The sequence below is a fragment of the Calypte anna genome, chromosome 6 (genome assembly GCF_003957555.1).
Source record: "Calypte anna isolate BGI_N300 chromosome 6, bCalAnn1_v1.p, whole genome shotgun sequence".
In the NCBI taxonomy this organism is placed as follows: domain Eukaryota; kingdom Metazoa; phylum Chordata; class Aves; order Apodiformes; family Trochilidae; genus Calypte; species Calypte anna.
Window position 1 is genome coordinate 9,479,716 of NC_044252.1, and position 15,766 is coordinate 9,495,481.

Sequence of the window (15,766 nt, forward strand, 5' to 3'; positions counted from 1 at the left end):
ATATGGTTGTTTCATGAGCTTCAAGGCATCTTTGTATGACCTGGTATCTGACTTCCCTTACCAGGGCCTTGAAGGCAACTTTGCAAGCAAGTCCCACTTGTACTTGGTAGACTCAACATCTCTCTGAGTTCTGTAACCTTCCTGCAGTACTGGCTAGAGTAGAGCTGGCCTAGTCACTGCGCAGAGACTGAAAGGTAGGATGAGCACAGGATACCACTTTCCCCCATACAGAGATGAGCCCATTAAAAAATTGCTACACTAAGAGGGGGCACCCAGGAGGCAGCACTCCCATGGAGAAAGGTACAGAAGATGAATGGAGGCAGAAAGAGTACATGGGAAGGCACAAGGAGAAGCTGAAGGAAATGAGACTTGTCTTTAAAATGCTAGTTCATTAGTCCTACTCTCCCAGCCTCACTATTTCACATACGTAACTAATTGCTCCCAGTGACACGAGGAGGTCTCATCCTCAAATAAGGCAATGGCCCTCATGTGCTCGTTTGTCTGTTTTTGCACAACCTTTAACCCTACTATTCACAACATGAAGTTTAACATCCGTATGTTTAAAAATTTTCTTGGAAATGTGGCAAAATCACCACAGTGATTTATGGTGGTATTTTAAACTTTAAACATAAGTAAGGTCACACTCTGGTTTGATTTTTACATTCAAAGAAGTAATTATGTAAAAACTCCTGCTTCCCACATGAAACTGTGCAGCTGAAAGCATACTGTAGCCACAAATATTTGCATTTCTTGGCTCCCTCAGTGATATGCAAATGCCTGTCAAAAGATTAGATTTTAACGGAAACCCTAACCCAATGTGTGCATTAATGCCCACAATTTACCTACAGATACCTGTAAAGGTGCAGAAATGCAAAAGAAAAAGACAGAAGTTATATCTAAAAGAAGCCTGGGTGAAAACAAAACCTACTTACCAATTACAAGACAGAGAGCTTTTTCCTTAAAAACAAAACAAAAGGAAAAAAACCCACAACCAACCAAACAACAAAACACATTTCTTGATTCAAGTTTAAATAAATGTAATAAGGCCAAAAGCTGAGAATTACTACTTTTGTGTTTGGAACAAAACTCCTCCTCTTCCTACAGATCTGAAGTTCCCTGCATCCCCTCAGCCTCATATTTGCCTCAGTATAGCACCATCTTTAGAACAAAAACTATTTTCTCAGCAGCCTGACAGCACCAAAGAAAAACTGACTCTTTAAATTACATTCCACTGTTATTTTATGATAACAGAAACAAAGTTCTGCTGTTATTTAATCCTGCACTTAGTGCCCTGAAGTGTTGCCTCCTGTGCTCTGGATTATTTTGAATCCGAGACAGTTTTCCAGCAGATGGTGCTGCTTCCAGTGAAGAACAGGCAGGTTTTCAGCAGTCTTCAGGGAGGGCAAGGAACAAAGATGTCCTTGCTCTGATCCTCATTAGCTAAGTGGAAGAGCAAAAGAGGGAAAACAAAACAGAGAAGCAAACTTCATCTTCAAAAATTCAGCATTTTAAGGAGATAGGAATAAAAGTCTGATTGCCCTCCTTCACTACACAGATAGGGAAGAAGGGGTGAATCACAGCAGGTCTAACACAAAATGGACCAGCTGCTCTCAGTAGAAAAATGTGCACTCCTGCAGCATGTTATGGTGTTTAGAGATGTCTGTGCAGATGAATTTTCTTGCAAAGACACATTAAGCTTCTGGAATTGGCTCACTTCGTGGCTGCTTTTTATTTCAATTAAAGATTGCTTCTGCCTCTAAAGCTCATATCTGTAATAAGACTTCTTCCAAAGTTATGGCTTCTGAGAGGCAAGATAATGTTTCAGAGCCAAGTCTAATTGCGGTATTTTTAAACAAACCAGTAAAAGTTCAGTTGAAAAAAACCAACCCACTTTAAGTTCTACAAATGTGGAATTTTATGTCATTGCTCAGAAGACCTTTTGTACAGAAAAGGTGGCATTTCACTGGAGCAGAATTTTGCCATGACTCTTATGCTACTTTAATGAATGTTTTGGGGTTTTGCTTTGATTTCCTAGCTAGAGATGGATTAAGCTAAAATGAACAAACGATCAACACAATGCTCTGGGTGTGTCTGCAGTGTTTTTTCCCCTTTCCCTCTCACACATGATTACCTAGGTTGGCAAAAGGCATTTCTGCAGCTTGGCTTTTAAGGTGCCAAATATTTCCACCCTAAGAGAATAGCTCAGTGTCCATCATACTTCCTGTGATTCACTGGGTGTACCTATACCTGCTAACCTCAAACAGCACTTCCCCAGAAGAGAAAGCTGTAATCTGGATTCAAATTGTGAAGCTCATTATTTTAGGCTCTAAGTACTGAGGGTTTCATGCCCACCTCTCTCAGAGTTGCTTTATTTACTTAGCTCTCTTCTCTGTAAAATGCGAATTTATTCACTGGCACCTCTGGAGAGCTCCTTCCTAAGTCATGCAAGTTGGAGCACTTTAGAATACTGTTTTTTTTCCTGTATTTCCTATCCCAAAACTGAACATAGCTCAGTTGGGAAAGCACATGAAGCAAATAAGCAAGCTGCTCATCACTCCTGATCAGCACTTACCTCACCACTGACAAAGCTCCAGTACTTCACCCGAATGCCAAGTCCTTACTTCCTATCTCATGCTCATATGTGGAGAAGGAAGGGGTGACGGTGAGATTTTTCTTTCTGAAAGGCTGCAACTACTGCCTTCCATCCAGAAGCAATTTTTACCCAAGCAATACCATCCTGGGCAATGCTTCCTTTTTTGCCTGTTCTACTCTTTAGGGACCCTTCTTTGATGAGATTATTTGTATTTTTCCAAACTCAATGACACAACATTTACAGTGTTTCTGTCCTACTGATGAGTGGCTCTATAACTTTTATTTTGAAATACATAGCTACAATAGATCATCACTGAAGAGCCTTGCCATTACTTTTTATTTTTACCAACTCATATGCAGTTCAAGTACTTCAAAGTGAAAATATTACACATGCCAGTTCTGCTGTTCTCATCCCCAGCTGACCAGGAAATCAGTAAAAACGCTGAATCTCAGATGTCCAGGGAGCCCCTCACAACAGCAGTACTCTCCTTTCTCAAAGCATGATTTTTGCTGAGGCTGCCCTCTTCAAACAAGGAGGGACCAAGATCAAAGACAGACCCTGCTCACAGACACCCCTCATAGCTGCCATCCACAGCCTGATCCTTTGTTTCAAATGTTTTTGCTGATAATGAAAGAACTTTCCCACAGCTTGTACCCCACCACACTGTGACTTTCTCTATAAGGTTATCCTGCAAATAAACGCTTATAAGAAAACTGAAGTCCAAACCACAAGATACTTCATTCACACTCAGATGCAAAGAGCTCAAGCAATAGTTTATCAGCACAAGTATTGAAAAACACTGGCTAGGACAAGAAGCAATGGTGCCAAGGGATCACTGCAACCCAAGCCTGGCTTTAGCCACAATGTGTCTGCAGAAACCATCTGTCACAGCATCTTCTGATGAATTGTGTACAGCTGGGTCCTCTCATCTTAAGGAGCTCCCACATAAACAGCAACATCCAAGCAAAACAGGTGAGCCAGACTTCCCATATTAGCATCAGGAAGGGAGGTTGTACACTTGTGGGAGGCAATCTCTAACAACATTGTTTCAAAGAAGAATGGTCTATGGGCTGAGGTCCACATCTGTGGGAAAGCCTGATATAGCTGATATTTACACTTCATTGTTGGTTTGGAATGACCTTCACGTGGCCCTGCCTGAGCAGCAGAAATATGCTTACCTCCAGCTGAGATGCTCTTTTCAACTTCGTTCTGTAAAGCAACTGTGCAGCTTTGCTTAAACTTGGCAAGACTTCAGACCAAAACTTACCACTCATTTCAGGATGTCTCCAGGCCACTGCTGAACCATTTCTCTCAACACACTTTCCATTAGTTTAATGTGTAACACACATTGTATCCCCAAAGTCAGATATCCCCTGCACTGTTTTATTTTAGGTTGGTTTAGTCTGCTTATGTGAGCAAGTCTGCACAAAGGTAAGGCTTGCTAAAGCTTTCAGAAAATGTTTACCTTCGTCCATGCCATTGAGTATTTCAGTTAAGTCTTCATGTTTGCTGTCATACTGGTGCTCCTTCCATGTTTCACCATTTTCACTTCGAAGCACAATTAGCTCTCTTTCCTTTCCTCGCATTGATCCAAAATGTGGGATTTCCACTATGACAGGGCTAGAGAAAAAGGAATTTTATTATTTTTAATCCTGTATCTCCTCGTGGCTCTTAATTTCCTTAAGGACTTAACAATCCTTAGGAAAACCAGAGTAACTTTAAATGGTTAGCACTGTTACAGTAAAAATATTTTTAAAATTTCCAAAGCTGCACAATCCTTTATTATTTTTAGATAACTTGAAAATGTTCCCATATAGTTCATTTTTCATGTAAATCTTCTGAAATAGCTGCCTACATGAAAAACAAGAGTAACTTTTGCTAAGGAGACTTGTTCCTGCTCAATTACCCCAGGATGTAGAGGACCCAGCCTGCCTCCACCTTACAGAGCACTGCTGACTTTTAACTGACATTAGCATAGTCAAAATTTAGATTTGGCTCAAGGGATTTAAAGAGGCAAAGTCTGTTCAGAAACAGTCCAGCTACACAAACGCATGCAACAGACACTGCCAGCAGCAGGAACTGCATGTGCATGTAGTTTTAAACTTCAAACCAAGTCCCAAACTTTTTAAAGCTCACCCTGGCTCCCTGTTGATGTAGCTTCTGTGAAACTCAAGAGGTTGTTTCTCATGAGCTTGACTTTCTAGTTCTCATGCCCAAAATCACAGCTGCAGCATCTGCACTGTAAACATTACTGGGGAATGTTTAGATCCTTTCAGAATGGATTTCTCTGAGCTAAGCAACATCACAAGCACATTTATATTAGTAATTGTCAACCATTTTGGGGGGGAAGGAAAGGGAATGAGAAGGTGGTTAATAATACACCTGTGTCACCAGACAATGTACCTTCAGCAGAGGACTGCAAGGGCACTACTGAACAGTTACTGTGAACAGCCAACAGAAACCACCACCATTCATTTCATGGGCATTCCTTAACAAAACAGACACTTTTGCCAAACACTTCACAGGCAGAATATGCATTTTAAAGTATGCTAAGACAAACCGACTGAAATCACACGGTAAGTGAACAACTATGGATTATGCAGCTTTAAGACATTTAAATAGACAGTATCATTATTTTCCTACAGAGGTTGTAAAGGATTTCACTGCTTTGCAGTAACTCAGTTAAAAGTAGCATTGCATGATGGCTGAAGTATGCAGCGCTTCTGGGGTACTGTACACCTGCAAAGTGGTGGCTGCATTAATCAATCGATTACCTGAACATGGAAACTGCATCAGCCATCATGAGGACTAACATAAAACTAGTTGGAAGCCCAGTTTTCATATTAACTACCAAAGGAGAAGAGTTAGATAGTATTTTTTGCCATCAAAATAGAAAAAGACAGGTCAATTAACATGAATTTTGGGTGGGGTTTTGAGCACTCAGGCTGCTACTCTAATCTCCAGTCCTTTAACAAGAAATAGAAATGTAGCTGCTGTCTCCCATTGTGTACAGCAAGTCAATATCAAAAATTCAAATACATTGCTTTAGATATTTAGTCTCTAGTTCAAAAGGAATACAAACTGGAAAGTAACACTGTAGTACAATCTTTGCAGGCTAATATTTCAGATACTGTCTCTGTAAATATTTATAAACCACACAATTTTGTGCATGACATTTAACAAGAATACTCAGTGAGAAGGTATTGAACAGGTTTGAAACATCAAACACTCACAAATATTTTGAATATCTAATGCAATAAATTTCACAATATGGTTTGAAAACAACAGTAAAAAATACACACAGAAACATTCTTACATTTTAAGACTATACAATAGAGTTCCTTTGGGCAGCATACTTGGCTTTATAAATGTATTTTAACAAGATGCCTCTTGCAGGTTGAAAAGATTCTTCAACCTTGTTGAATGAAGTAATTCATTCAAGGACATTTTTTTCTAAACAAACTTTCAAAAAAAAAGTGATCACATTTTACAAATATTCTTTCCAAAACAGACTCAATGCCTGTAAATACCTTCTCTGAAACAGGGTTGAACTTAAAGGACTGTCACTGTGTATTAAAATGTATTTGATGCAGTTGAAACACTTCAAATTTAAAAAATTACAAAAGCACAGAAGTTATGAAAGCAGAATGTTGGCAGTGAATTTTACATGCCTATAAGCACAAGGTAGTAGCAGAGCTATATTAAATCAAGCCACTATGATTTTCTTTCAGTGACATAAATCAACTGAAAGCTTTAGAAAACTAAAAATAAACTAAAATAAAATGGGAATAACAAAAAATTAGAAACAAAAGAAAAACTGTAGACATTCTGTATCTTTTCTGTACATATCCTACCCAATAAATTTTGTTCCTTGTGGACCAAGCTGCAGGATTCGGCTAACCATGCTCTCGCCCTCATTTAGAGGGGGAGGAGTGTTAGGAAGATGCAGTTTACTGAATAACATCCATGCAGCAGGAAGAGAAACAAGAAGGGGAAATTAAGAACAAGCTGTTATTCCCAACAGAACCGGCAGTTTACACCAGGGTGCCACTCATGGTAATGAACAAAATTTATAATCAGGAAAAAAAAGCGCCACATCATAGTGGATTGTTTCCTCTATTTTAAACTTTAAAAAAAGACAGATCCTATCATTTGTACTACTGATTCACTACAGTAAGTGCTCTGCCACCCCTCTCAGTGGCTTTGCTCCACAGGACAGAGACAAGAAGCTCCCAGCAACTCTAGCAGGAACCACTGACATGCCGTGGCACAGGGATCAAAACTCAGTATGTGGGTCCTTGTGAGTGACTTCAGGTCACTTTTTTTTTGACAGTGATGTTTCACCAATACTTTACAAGCCAGAGGTCTAGGTTACAGGCATGTGACTCTCCTGACTTCAAAGGCAGTTGCATGAGTAGACAGAGTCAGGACTTGGCCTTTTCATGGCTTTCCTTACCTTCAGCTCCACTTTTCAGTTGTTATAGAGGGAAAGTTCCCTTTAAATTAACAAGGGTCCTTTCTGGAAGGAACGGCAGGTTGGCATTTTTTAGTATTTTCAGTTAAATAACCTATTTACATGCTCAAATGAGGGATAATCAATGTTCAACTCATTAGATCCACGAGATAAAAGAAACGAAAGATGCAACGTGAGGGTAAACAATGAAAATCATAGAACAACTCACCCTAAAAATTGTGCCCCTGATGGCCCCATTTCTACAAGTCTACTTGCTAATCCTTCTCCTTCAACCATCGGTGGTGGGCTGGCCAGTTTATGCCTCTTTACCAAGCGGCAGGTGATGCGGGTTGGTGCCGTGCACTTGCGTGGCGGGATAATGATTCTCATTCCATGATGGCGACTCCCCCTCATTGAGCCCCCACGAGCATCAACCATAAAACTAACCAGGAAACTGTAGGAAAAAGGAAGCACATCAGTGAAGACGGCCACAGAACAAGCAAAAGATCAGCAAAAAGTAAACCGCCACTGCCTTTAAAACATTATTAGAAAAGTCTTCCTGATCCCAGCTAAACTAAAAAGAACATGAAGATGCTTTAAAAACTGATACTTACATGTTAACTATTAGTTATCAAAAGCAGGAATTGCTAAATGTCTAGCATCATCATGATGAACAGCTGCTACTGAGTAATTTGGATTAAGAGAGTACACAAGTAGTGCATTAGTAGTGGTTTATCAGAATTTAAAAACACCCTTCTGTTACTGTTAGCTTTATTTTCATAAGAGCAGTTAGCCTCACATGCAGAAAGGAACCAGAAAGTGTAGAAAAAGAACAATCAAAATGCTTATTATTTGGGGGATCTCAGTCTTCAAAATCTCCTCACAGTCTCATTTGCAAACACTCCTGATGGCTGTCAGAGCGAGTGCTGGCACCACGGATGACAGTCAGACCAGGCAACTACAAGCTTCCACTGATGGAAATGAGAAAATCAAGTAGATAATTTTCTTTAGGCTGCTGGCAAGGCACCCTGGAGGAAATTACTCTTCTGTGAAGACTGACATTCATTAGCAAAAAGCAACAATAAAGAAAAATTGAATTTTCCAGTGTCACTACAATGCATAATTTTCTATTCAACAATAGAGGGGTAAGCAACTATATTTGTAAGTGGTGAGTGGTAGATTTTAAATTATCTTATTTAGCAAGGGAATAATCAATATTAAGAAGAGCCCCCAATAGCTGTGGTTTATTCCGTCTATGAAATGCTGAGAAACTGTACACATGAAGTGTTACTGTCTTTAATGGGACAGTGACAGGAAAATGGAGTCTCCTCGCAGGACCAATACCAGACTGCAGTATGTTTCAAAACTCTGCAGCAAAAATCCTCCCAATTTATGGGGATCAAAATATGCAGCTTCCTGCAGGCTAAACAGTTTGGGGGCGAAAGGGTTTCCCCTGGTGCCTCGTAACACCATCCCTTTTCTCTGTACCATAAGCTGCTGAGAGAGAACATCTTCAGGTAGAAGATGCCATAACAGGCCAGCATCAACAGGGACATGAATTACCCTTTCAGTCCTGATGCCAATAAGTGTTCTGTTTGCTTCTTCTGATTGATATGCAGACACTGCCACAGCCAGCACATCTGCTTTATGGCTTTGCTATTTTCAAGGCTGTTGCCAAAACTTCCAGATCTAACTACTAAACCTTCACATGATTAACAGGTGAATCCATTCAATTTCCTGGTCCCCTGCTGTAAACTGAGCTAAGGGTAAGAGCCAATAATACAGGGGGGTCATGAAAATTTTTTAAATTAAAAAAGCCCCAAGTGCTCCAAAGTATGAATGGGGTTTTGTGTAAGAGGGTTACATTTGCTTTTGAGGCCAGCAGGATATCAAAAGTAACAGCTGATGTGCAGTGGCCAGGCATGCAAATAAGCTGCATTTGGAAATACAGCTGATGTGGGTGGGAAAAATCTGCATAAAAGCAGGAGTGTAATCATATCTTGGTATTTGGTGGTCTACAAGAGACAGGCAGATAAGGACAAAAGCTTTAAATAAATGAAACAGGACAGAAAAATTGCCCAGCCTAGTTCCAAATTTCAAAAACTGCTATAATGCCTTTCTTCAAGACAAATTAAAGTCCATCAGTAAAGATGGGAAGGTGAAGCAACCCTCTGAGATAATCCTAACCCCAGTTCATCATTTCAGACACTTTACAATACTGAAGAATGGAATAAAAATCACCTTTTTCACAATAATTTTCATAGAAATAAATTGTATTGTTTCCTTGCTAGATACACACTGTACACTACTGAGCAAATCCAAATGTTGCCACTAGGGTATCCCAATTCCTCATAAGAGAAATTATTTCAGCGTCCAGGATCTTTGCTGAAGGGATAACTAAACATTCTACAACTATTAGATCTATGCTAAAACCAATATGCTCAATAGATAAATTACAAAGTATATAAATTATGTTAATATTTATAGATTACAAGATCTTAGACCTCTGTAAACTGTTGGCTGAAACACTTTTCTGTTTGATAACAAGAGGCTGTAACAAGCAGGGACTTGAGCTCAAGACATCCTGGATCTTTGGGGTTCCCTCTCCCATCTGCTCACTGAGCACTATTTGCATGTCAACATATGTTTATGTTCTTTCTCCTCCCTGCTCTGTATGGTCAGTGGTGCAGGGTGGTGTTAGGAGGCAGATGCCATTTTGCATGTGGCAGGGTAGGCCAGGGGCTGGTCCTCAGAGCTCACAAGCAACCAGCTTAAGCCCAGCTGTGAAGAGAGTTGAAGACAATTTGACAAATTTCCTATGAAGCAAAGAAAAATATTAAGCAGGGACCTATAGTCCTTGCTCACCAAAGGGAGAATACTGAAAGGCATCTGTTACATTTGCTTTGGTGCCCTTTTAAAGGTGTATGGGTTTTTTCTGCAGAGAAGATGGGGTCACTCCATAGAAGTGTAGAGGGTGGAGGGGTGGCTGGCTGGAGCATCCCTTCAGGGTTGATGCAGCAGCTCTGGGGAGGCACAGCTGATCAGTGCACCACAGAGGGGCCTCCCAAGGAGCCTGGCAAGCCAGGGCTTGGCCATATGGCTCTGTATAGAGCAAAGTTTTGGACAGCTGCCTATCATGTACATGATTACTGGCATGTTAAGCCAGATCATAATTAACAAAAATGGGGTTTTTCATCTGATGCAAAAATGCCAAAGCTTTCACTCAGATCAGATGATTTCTCTGTAGCCAAACTATTTAAATGATGCAAGTATGTCAAAGTGGATTTAAAATAAAACTTCTAGGCACCTAAATCAACTGAATTAAAAGAATAGAAAAATCAGTGGAAGTTAATACTAAGTAGCTATAAAAGTCAGACCTTGGGTTCTCAGGTATGTTTAGGCTGTAGATTTCAAGGTCACACAAAGATAGCTGAGTTGGGTTTGATGACAGGCACCTGTATCAGCTCAGCCTTGGCAATGTGAGGATTAGCACTGCTCACAGTAAGGGTAGATTAACCCTTGACATGGGTCTGTGGCCCCCACCACAGGAACTTGCCCATTACAGCCAGTTTTGGTGTCTACACCACACTGCACCCTTCACTGAAGACAACACTTTTAGCAGATCAGCCTTTATGCATATTGTTCCCCTATAAAGGTAACCACTGTCAACAGCCTATTGTTTTCTTGTTTAGTTTTCAAATTAGTAATTCACTGTTTAAAACATTAACAATAATTCCAAACAGTATTTCATGCACTTTCTATCAAAAAGATTAGTAGCTGATGCTTACCTAAATTAATGCTGAACTAATAATGGAAACTACAATATGACCTCTAAAACACAAGGCTAAATGCTAATGAGCATTTCTACTTGAGTACATGGAAGGGATGAGGATGTGGGTGGATGCACTACAAACATCTACACACACTCTGTGGAAAAAGAGTTAAAAAAAAGAAAAAAATGAGGTTCAAAGAAAGCAGAGTTATCACCTTGAATCATACTGGGGAAGTGGAGAGGAATAGCTGCAAAATAATTTAGAAAGCAAATGGGAAAATTAATGTAAGATAATTAGAGGCAAGCAACAGAAAATATCAATAAAAAGTGCAAAGGAAAAACAGAAAAAAACCATAAGCAACATATTTGAAGGCAAACTTTAGAAATTGTCTTTTGCTTCTCATATAGTAGACATGGAAAAGTCCAAAAGGAAGCATTCATTTCATTAGTCGGCAGAAGTCTGTAATTTCTCTAAAAAATACAGAAGCACATGGAAAAAAGCATTTGCGATTTACTTTGGTCAAAGAAGAATTTATTGTAACACAACTTATTAAATTTCCAAAACATGCTCCACTGTGCCATTGAAAACCAGTATTTGCACTTTTCTATAGCAGTTTATTTTCTGAAGTATAATGAATGAAGATATATATATAGCAGAATACTTTAAAGGGGTATTAGTCCATGCTATTCTTTACACAGTTTTCAAAGATTGATTCTTTTGTGCATACAAGGGGGTGGAATAAACTATAATTACTCTGGCAATTGTATTCCACCTTGCAAGACTGGATCCAGTATTTCTGAGTTTCTCAATACAGAAGTCATTGTAACACATTAATTTCTTTTTTTCAGATAAGAAAACCAAGGAGTTAAAAAAGACAACATGAAGTGAGCACACCCACATTTTAGTTCGGGAATGTTGCACGAGTGACCTCACGTCTGAATCCAAAGGTCCTTTCAGTGAAGAGTCTCTGCCCTTGCAGAGGCCTCAAGATTCATGGCACATTTCAATGTGCTGATTACAATGGAGCCTGTTCAGCCATCTGCTGGCAAAACAACTTATGACCTCAAAAACATAAAACATTATCTTGGCATAAAAAAGGGAAAAAACAGAAATATTGATATTATTGCCAACAATCCCTTCTTTCTTTCTTTCTTTCTCTATCACTGATGTATTGCTGGATCTCCACATCCTGCCCCCAAAATCTCCTTCTGCCTCAGCTGGGAAAAAACTTTGATGCCCTCTTCTGACAGTGCAGAGATGGGGAAAAGAGCGACCCCAGGGAGCAGGGTGCAGGGGAGCTCCCCCAGCATGGCACATTTCAGAACCTGGGGGAGGATGAGGAATGCAAAGGTCAAATGGGGTCAGGATGAAGGGCAACCTGGATCATGAGGGCTGCTGGCAGCAGGCAACCCCAGCTGGGGTGCTTCTGCCTGTGGCCACAGAAAGAGCTGGGAACAAGCAGGAGATGAAGTACTACAAACAAAAAGAAAAGGAGTTGCTTTGTGGAAAGGGAGAGGCAGAAGAGAATAGACATAATTCTTTGTATATCAGATGTACTGAGGTACTGCAAGATGTGAAGGGTCTATCTGTCCATTGGCAAACAGTATCATAAGATGGGGCCACAACTCAAAAGAAAAAAGATGAGTGAGGGTTTTGGGGGTTTTTTTCATAGCAAAGGAACTGAGTCATCACAGCACCATTTCTCATAGACTTTATCTGTCAAATGAGAAATGTGGCAGGTCAGAAAGGCTATACCTGTTTGGAGAATATTTTGGTGCCCAGATCCTCTCCCTCCCCTGCAGCACACAGTTTGCTCTGCTGCTACAAGTCTGCAGCAGCTAAGGCCACATCTGTGTTAACAAGGACTGACATACAAAAGGAGAACATCTGAAGCAGCTGATGAGAGAGATCCTGTGTTCACATAGGATGCTTGGGAGGGTTGGAACCATTAGTGGCCATGCTGAAAAACTAAGGGAAGATTCGTGTTGTCCCAGAATACTGACACGATGCACATACTAGGCCCATTTTGTACCAGGATGAAATGGAGCCAGAAAATTCTAGGCCAGTCCAAACGCAATTACCAGAAATACTCAGGAGTAAATTACCTAGCAATCACTCTACAGGAGTCTAAAGGATAGCCAAGACCAACGCCTCAAAATCTTCAAAATAAAGACCAGCCAAACTAGAAGTATCAATAGTAACTCATGTCAGATGAATTTAACTTCTTTCTTTGACAGAGAAACTTAGCAGATGTGTGGAAGCACTATCCTGGTATTTCAGTAAGCAATCAAGGTATAATACAGATAAGGCAAGCGTACAATCATCTGAGAAGTTTATCTCGGAAGAGATACCATCAGTGCTTTATGGTTAAATTGAAAGGAAATTTCAAGTGGAAATGTCACTGTGCTGTCCTGGGCCAGGTACTAAGCTAATATCTTCATGATTTGAACTCTATACAGAAAGAAGTTCTGAAAAGCTAATGTCTTCATGATTTGAACACCATACGGAAAAAATTTTGGGGAAATAGGATCAGAATTAAAAGCTATACTGCTAAAATAATAAAAAAAAATTGTCTGGAACAAATAAACTAACTAAAGGCAAATGCAAACAGGAGCCAAACACATAAACACAAAACATGGGGGCGGAAAAAACCCAACACCACACTGAAGGATTTCAGAAGCTAAACAAGAAATTCTAGCAGATCATTAACATCAATCAATACAAACTGCAGTTACCACAATGATAATTCTCATTGTGGGATTGCTTAAGGTTAGGTGTGCCATGTGTGAGACCAAAGGTAACAATCCTGGCTTAGAAATAAACTGTCATCAAAGAGGAGAGAGTCAGGGGGCTGCTGGAAAAATGTGGATATTTTAGTCTATGAAAGAGAAGATTGCATGTCTTCCAACATATAAAACATTGTTAGGAGACCAATAAGATATTGTTCTCTATGACTGCTATGGATAGGACAAGAAACAGGCTTAGTCTGCAGCAAAAAAATTTTAAGTTGATTATCAGGGGAATAAAAATCTTAACAAAGGATAGTGAACTACTAAAGCTAAAAGACTATGGAATCTCTTATTTTTAGTGACTATGAAGAAACTAAACATACTTCAGGAATGGCTTGACTGCATTTTATCCTGCAGTAATGCAAATGTGTGGACTACCACACTTTGGTACTTTGCTGACATACATCTCCACAATAACCAATAGGCTTCAGCTTTTCATTCTGCAACCCTTGACTTTTCAGCTCTACCACTGACAACACTCAGTGTTTTTATCAGCTCAAGACCCAAAAATCCACCACTCTATGGATGTGCTGAGCAGAAGCAGGTGCTTACATGCCTTGTGGGACTGTAGCTTTTGATCTGTGGGACTTGATGCTGGTTTGGAACTGAATCTTTTGTTATATGTATCACTCATTGTCACTGTAAGAATGTAACTAGTCACAAAATGGGAAAGTAAATTAAAAAGAGCATGAAATTTTATGTTCTGATCTTGAAAATTAAACAAATATTTATACCAGACAATCTTGTATGCAATGATTCCTTTCAATTACACATTTAGAAGTAAATGTTTACAATACACATTCAAACATTAATATTATTGCATTTAAATCAAGTCTACTTGGTACTATCAAGAAGCACCAGAACTACAGTGATGACTTGTAAATAAATTAATAGTACCACTAAGATCAAACTACAGGCCTAACAGGCAGGAGTTTGGGATCTATCAATAAAATAAGAGGTTAGTTTTAAGCTCTCCCCCCCCCCCTTTTTTTTTCCTCAATGAAAGAACAGAAAACATAACATTGTATCTCTGATCTCATATTCCAAATAATTTAATACAATTCAAATAAAATCATCTTATAACACTTAAAAGCACAGCATAAGCAACAGAAAAGGCAAAACAGGACTATTAAAGAGAAGCCTGTGGGATTAAAGTGTTTTGGCACTCAGAACTTTAAGTGCAGAAGCAAGTTTTTTGTTTGATATGCAAGAATTTAGAGTCCTGTTATTAAGCACCCTCATTGAAGTCTGTGTGAATTTTGCCACTGGCTTCAAGTGGGGCAGGAACAGGCATGTTATCAGCTATTGCAGCAGGCTGTATTCTTCAGCTAACAATATACTTATTTAAAGATGAAGGAAATCTGTTAAGTGACCTACCCAGAATGGATGGGACTTGAAACAAGGTTAACATTGTCCAAGGTGTCTGCAGCCCAGCTATAGTGTCTGAGTGAATCAGAATCAAACTCCCTTTGAAACGTCAGGTGCTTAAAAACATAATAAAAAGAGATAAATTCAAATTTAAAATCAACACAAAAAACATTTGTCTTAAATACAAGCTTGTTCACATAATTTTATTAAATTTATATCTGGCCCCTTTCTGCATAACAATGCTGATATCACAGTTGTTAAATCACTGGAAATCCTGTAAGACAAACATGGAATCTACAGACAAACCAATCCTCTTTTTCTTCAAGCATTCTTTCTTTTCCCACTTCCTTCAGTCACAACTACTTCACTCTCCAACCTTTACTTACATGAGCAAGGTTAACAAGATTGAAAAAAATGTTCTCATTTGTACTGCAATCATAAGCTATACAGGCAGGCAGCATAATATTCCCCCACAGAAAATGCCACTGGACAGACCCTTATTCAAGCAGAACCTGTGAATAACTTCACTGTGAGTTTTACTGCAGCTGTGAATCCATGACCAAGTTACCACTGGGATGAGGGCTTAGTTTGTTTTATACACGTACAACCAAATGAACACTGTTTTCTGGAGTGCCACTGCCCCTACTCATCTCTACAAAAATAGCTTTAACCCTGTGAAGTGCTAGCACGCTGCTGCTATAATTAACTGCCCCATCTGACAGACATTGAGGAATAATTTGTTTCTGGATGCTGCCCATGGATGTGTGCACACCCACTTAGGCCTCCTCTG

General features: G+C 39.5%; 1 protein-coding gene across 2 annotated transcripts in view; it reads right to left on the reverse strand.

Moving 5' to 3' along the window:
- The window catches only part of ANK3 (ankyrin 3), a 356,895-nt gene that overhangs the window by 49,267 nt on the left and 291,862 nt on the right, over positions 1-15,766 (reverse strand). For both annotated transcript variants that reach the window (XM_030453513.1, XM_030453512.1), the window contains exons 27-29: positions 14,986-15,092; positions 7,276-7,500; positions 4,059-4,213 (exon numbers count right to left, since the gene is read on the reverse strand). In XM_030453513.1, the coding sequence (XP_030309373.1) occupies positions 4,059-4,213; positions 7,276-7,500; positions 14,986-15,092 (487 nt within the window). The remainder of the gene's footprint in view (positions 1-4,058; positions 4,214-7,275; positions 7,501-14,985; positions 15,093-15,766) is intronic.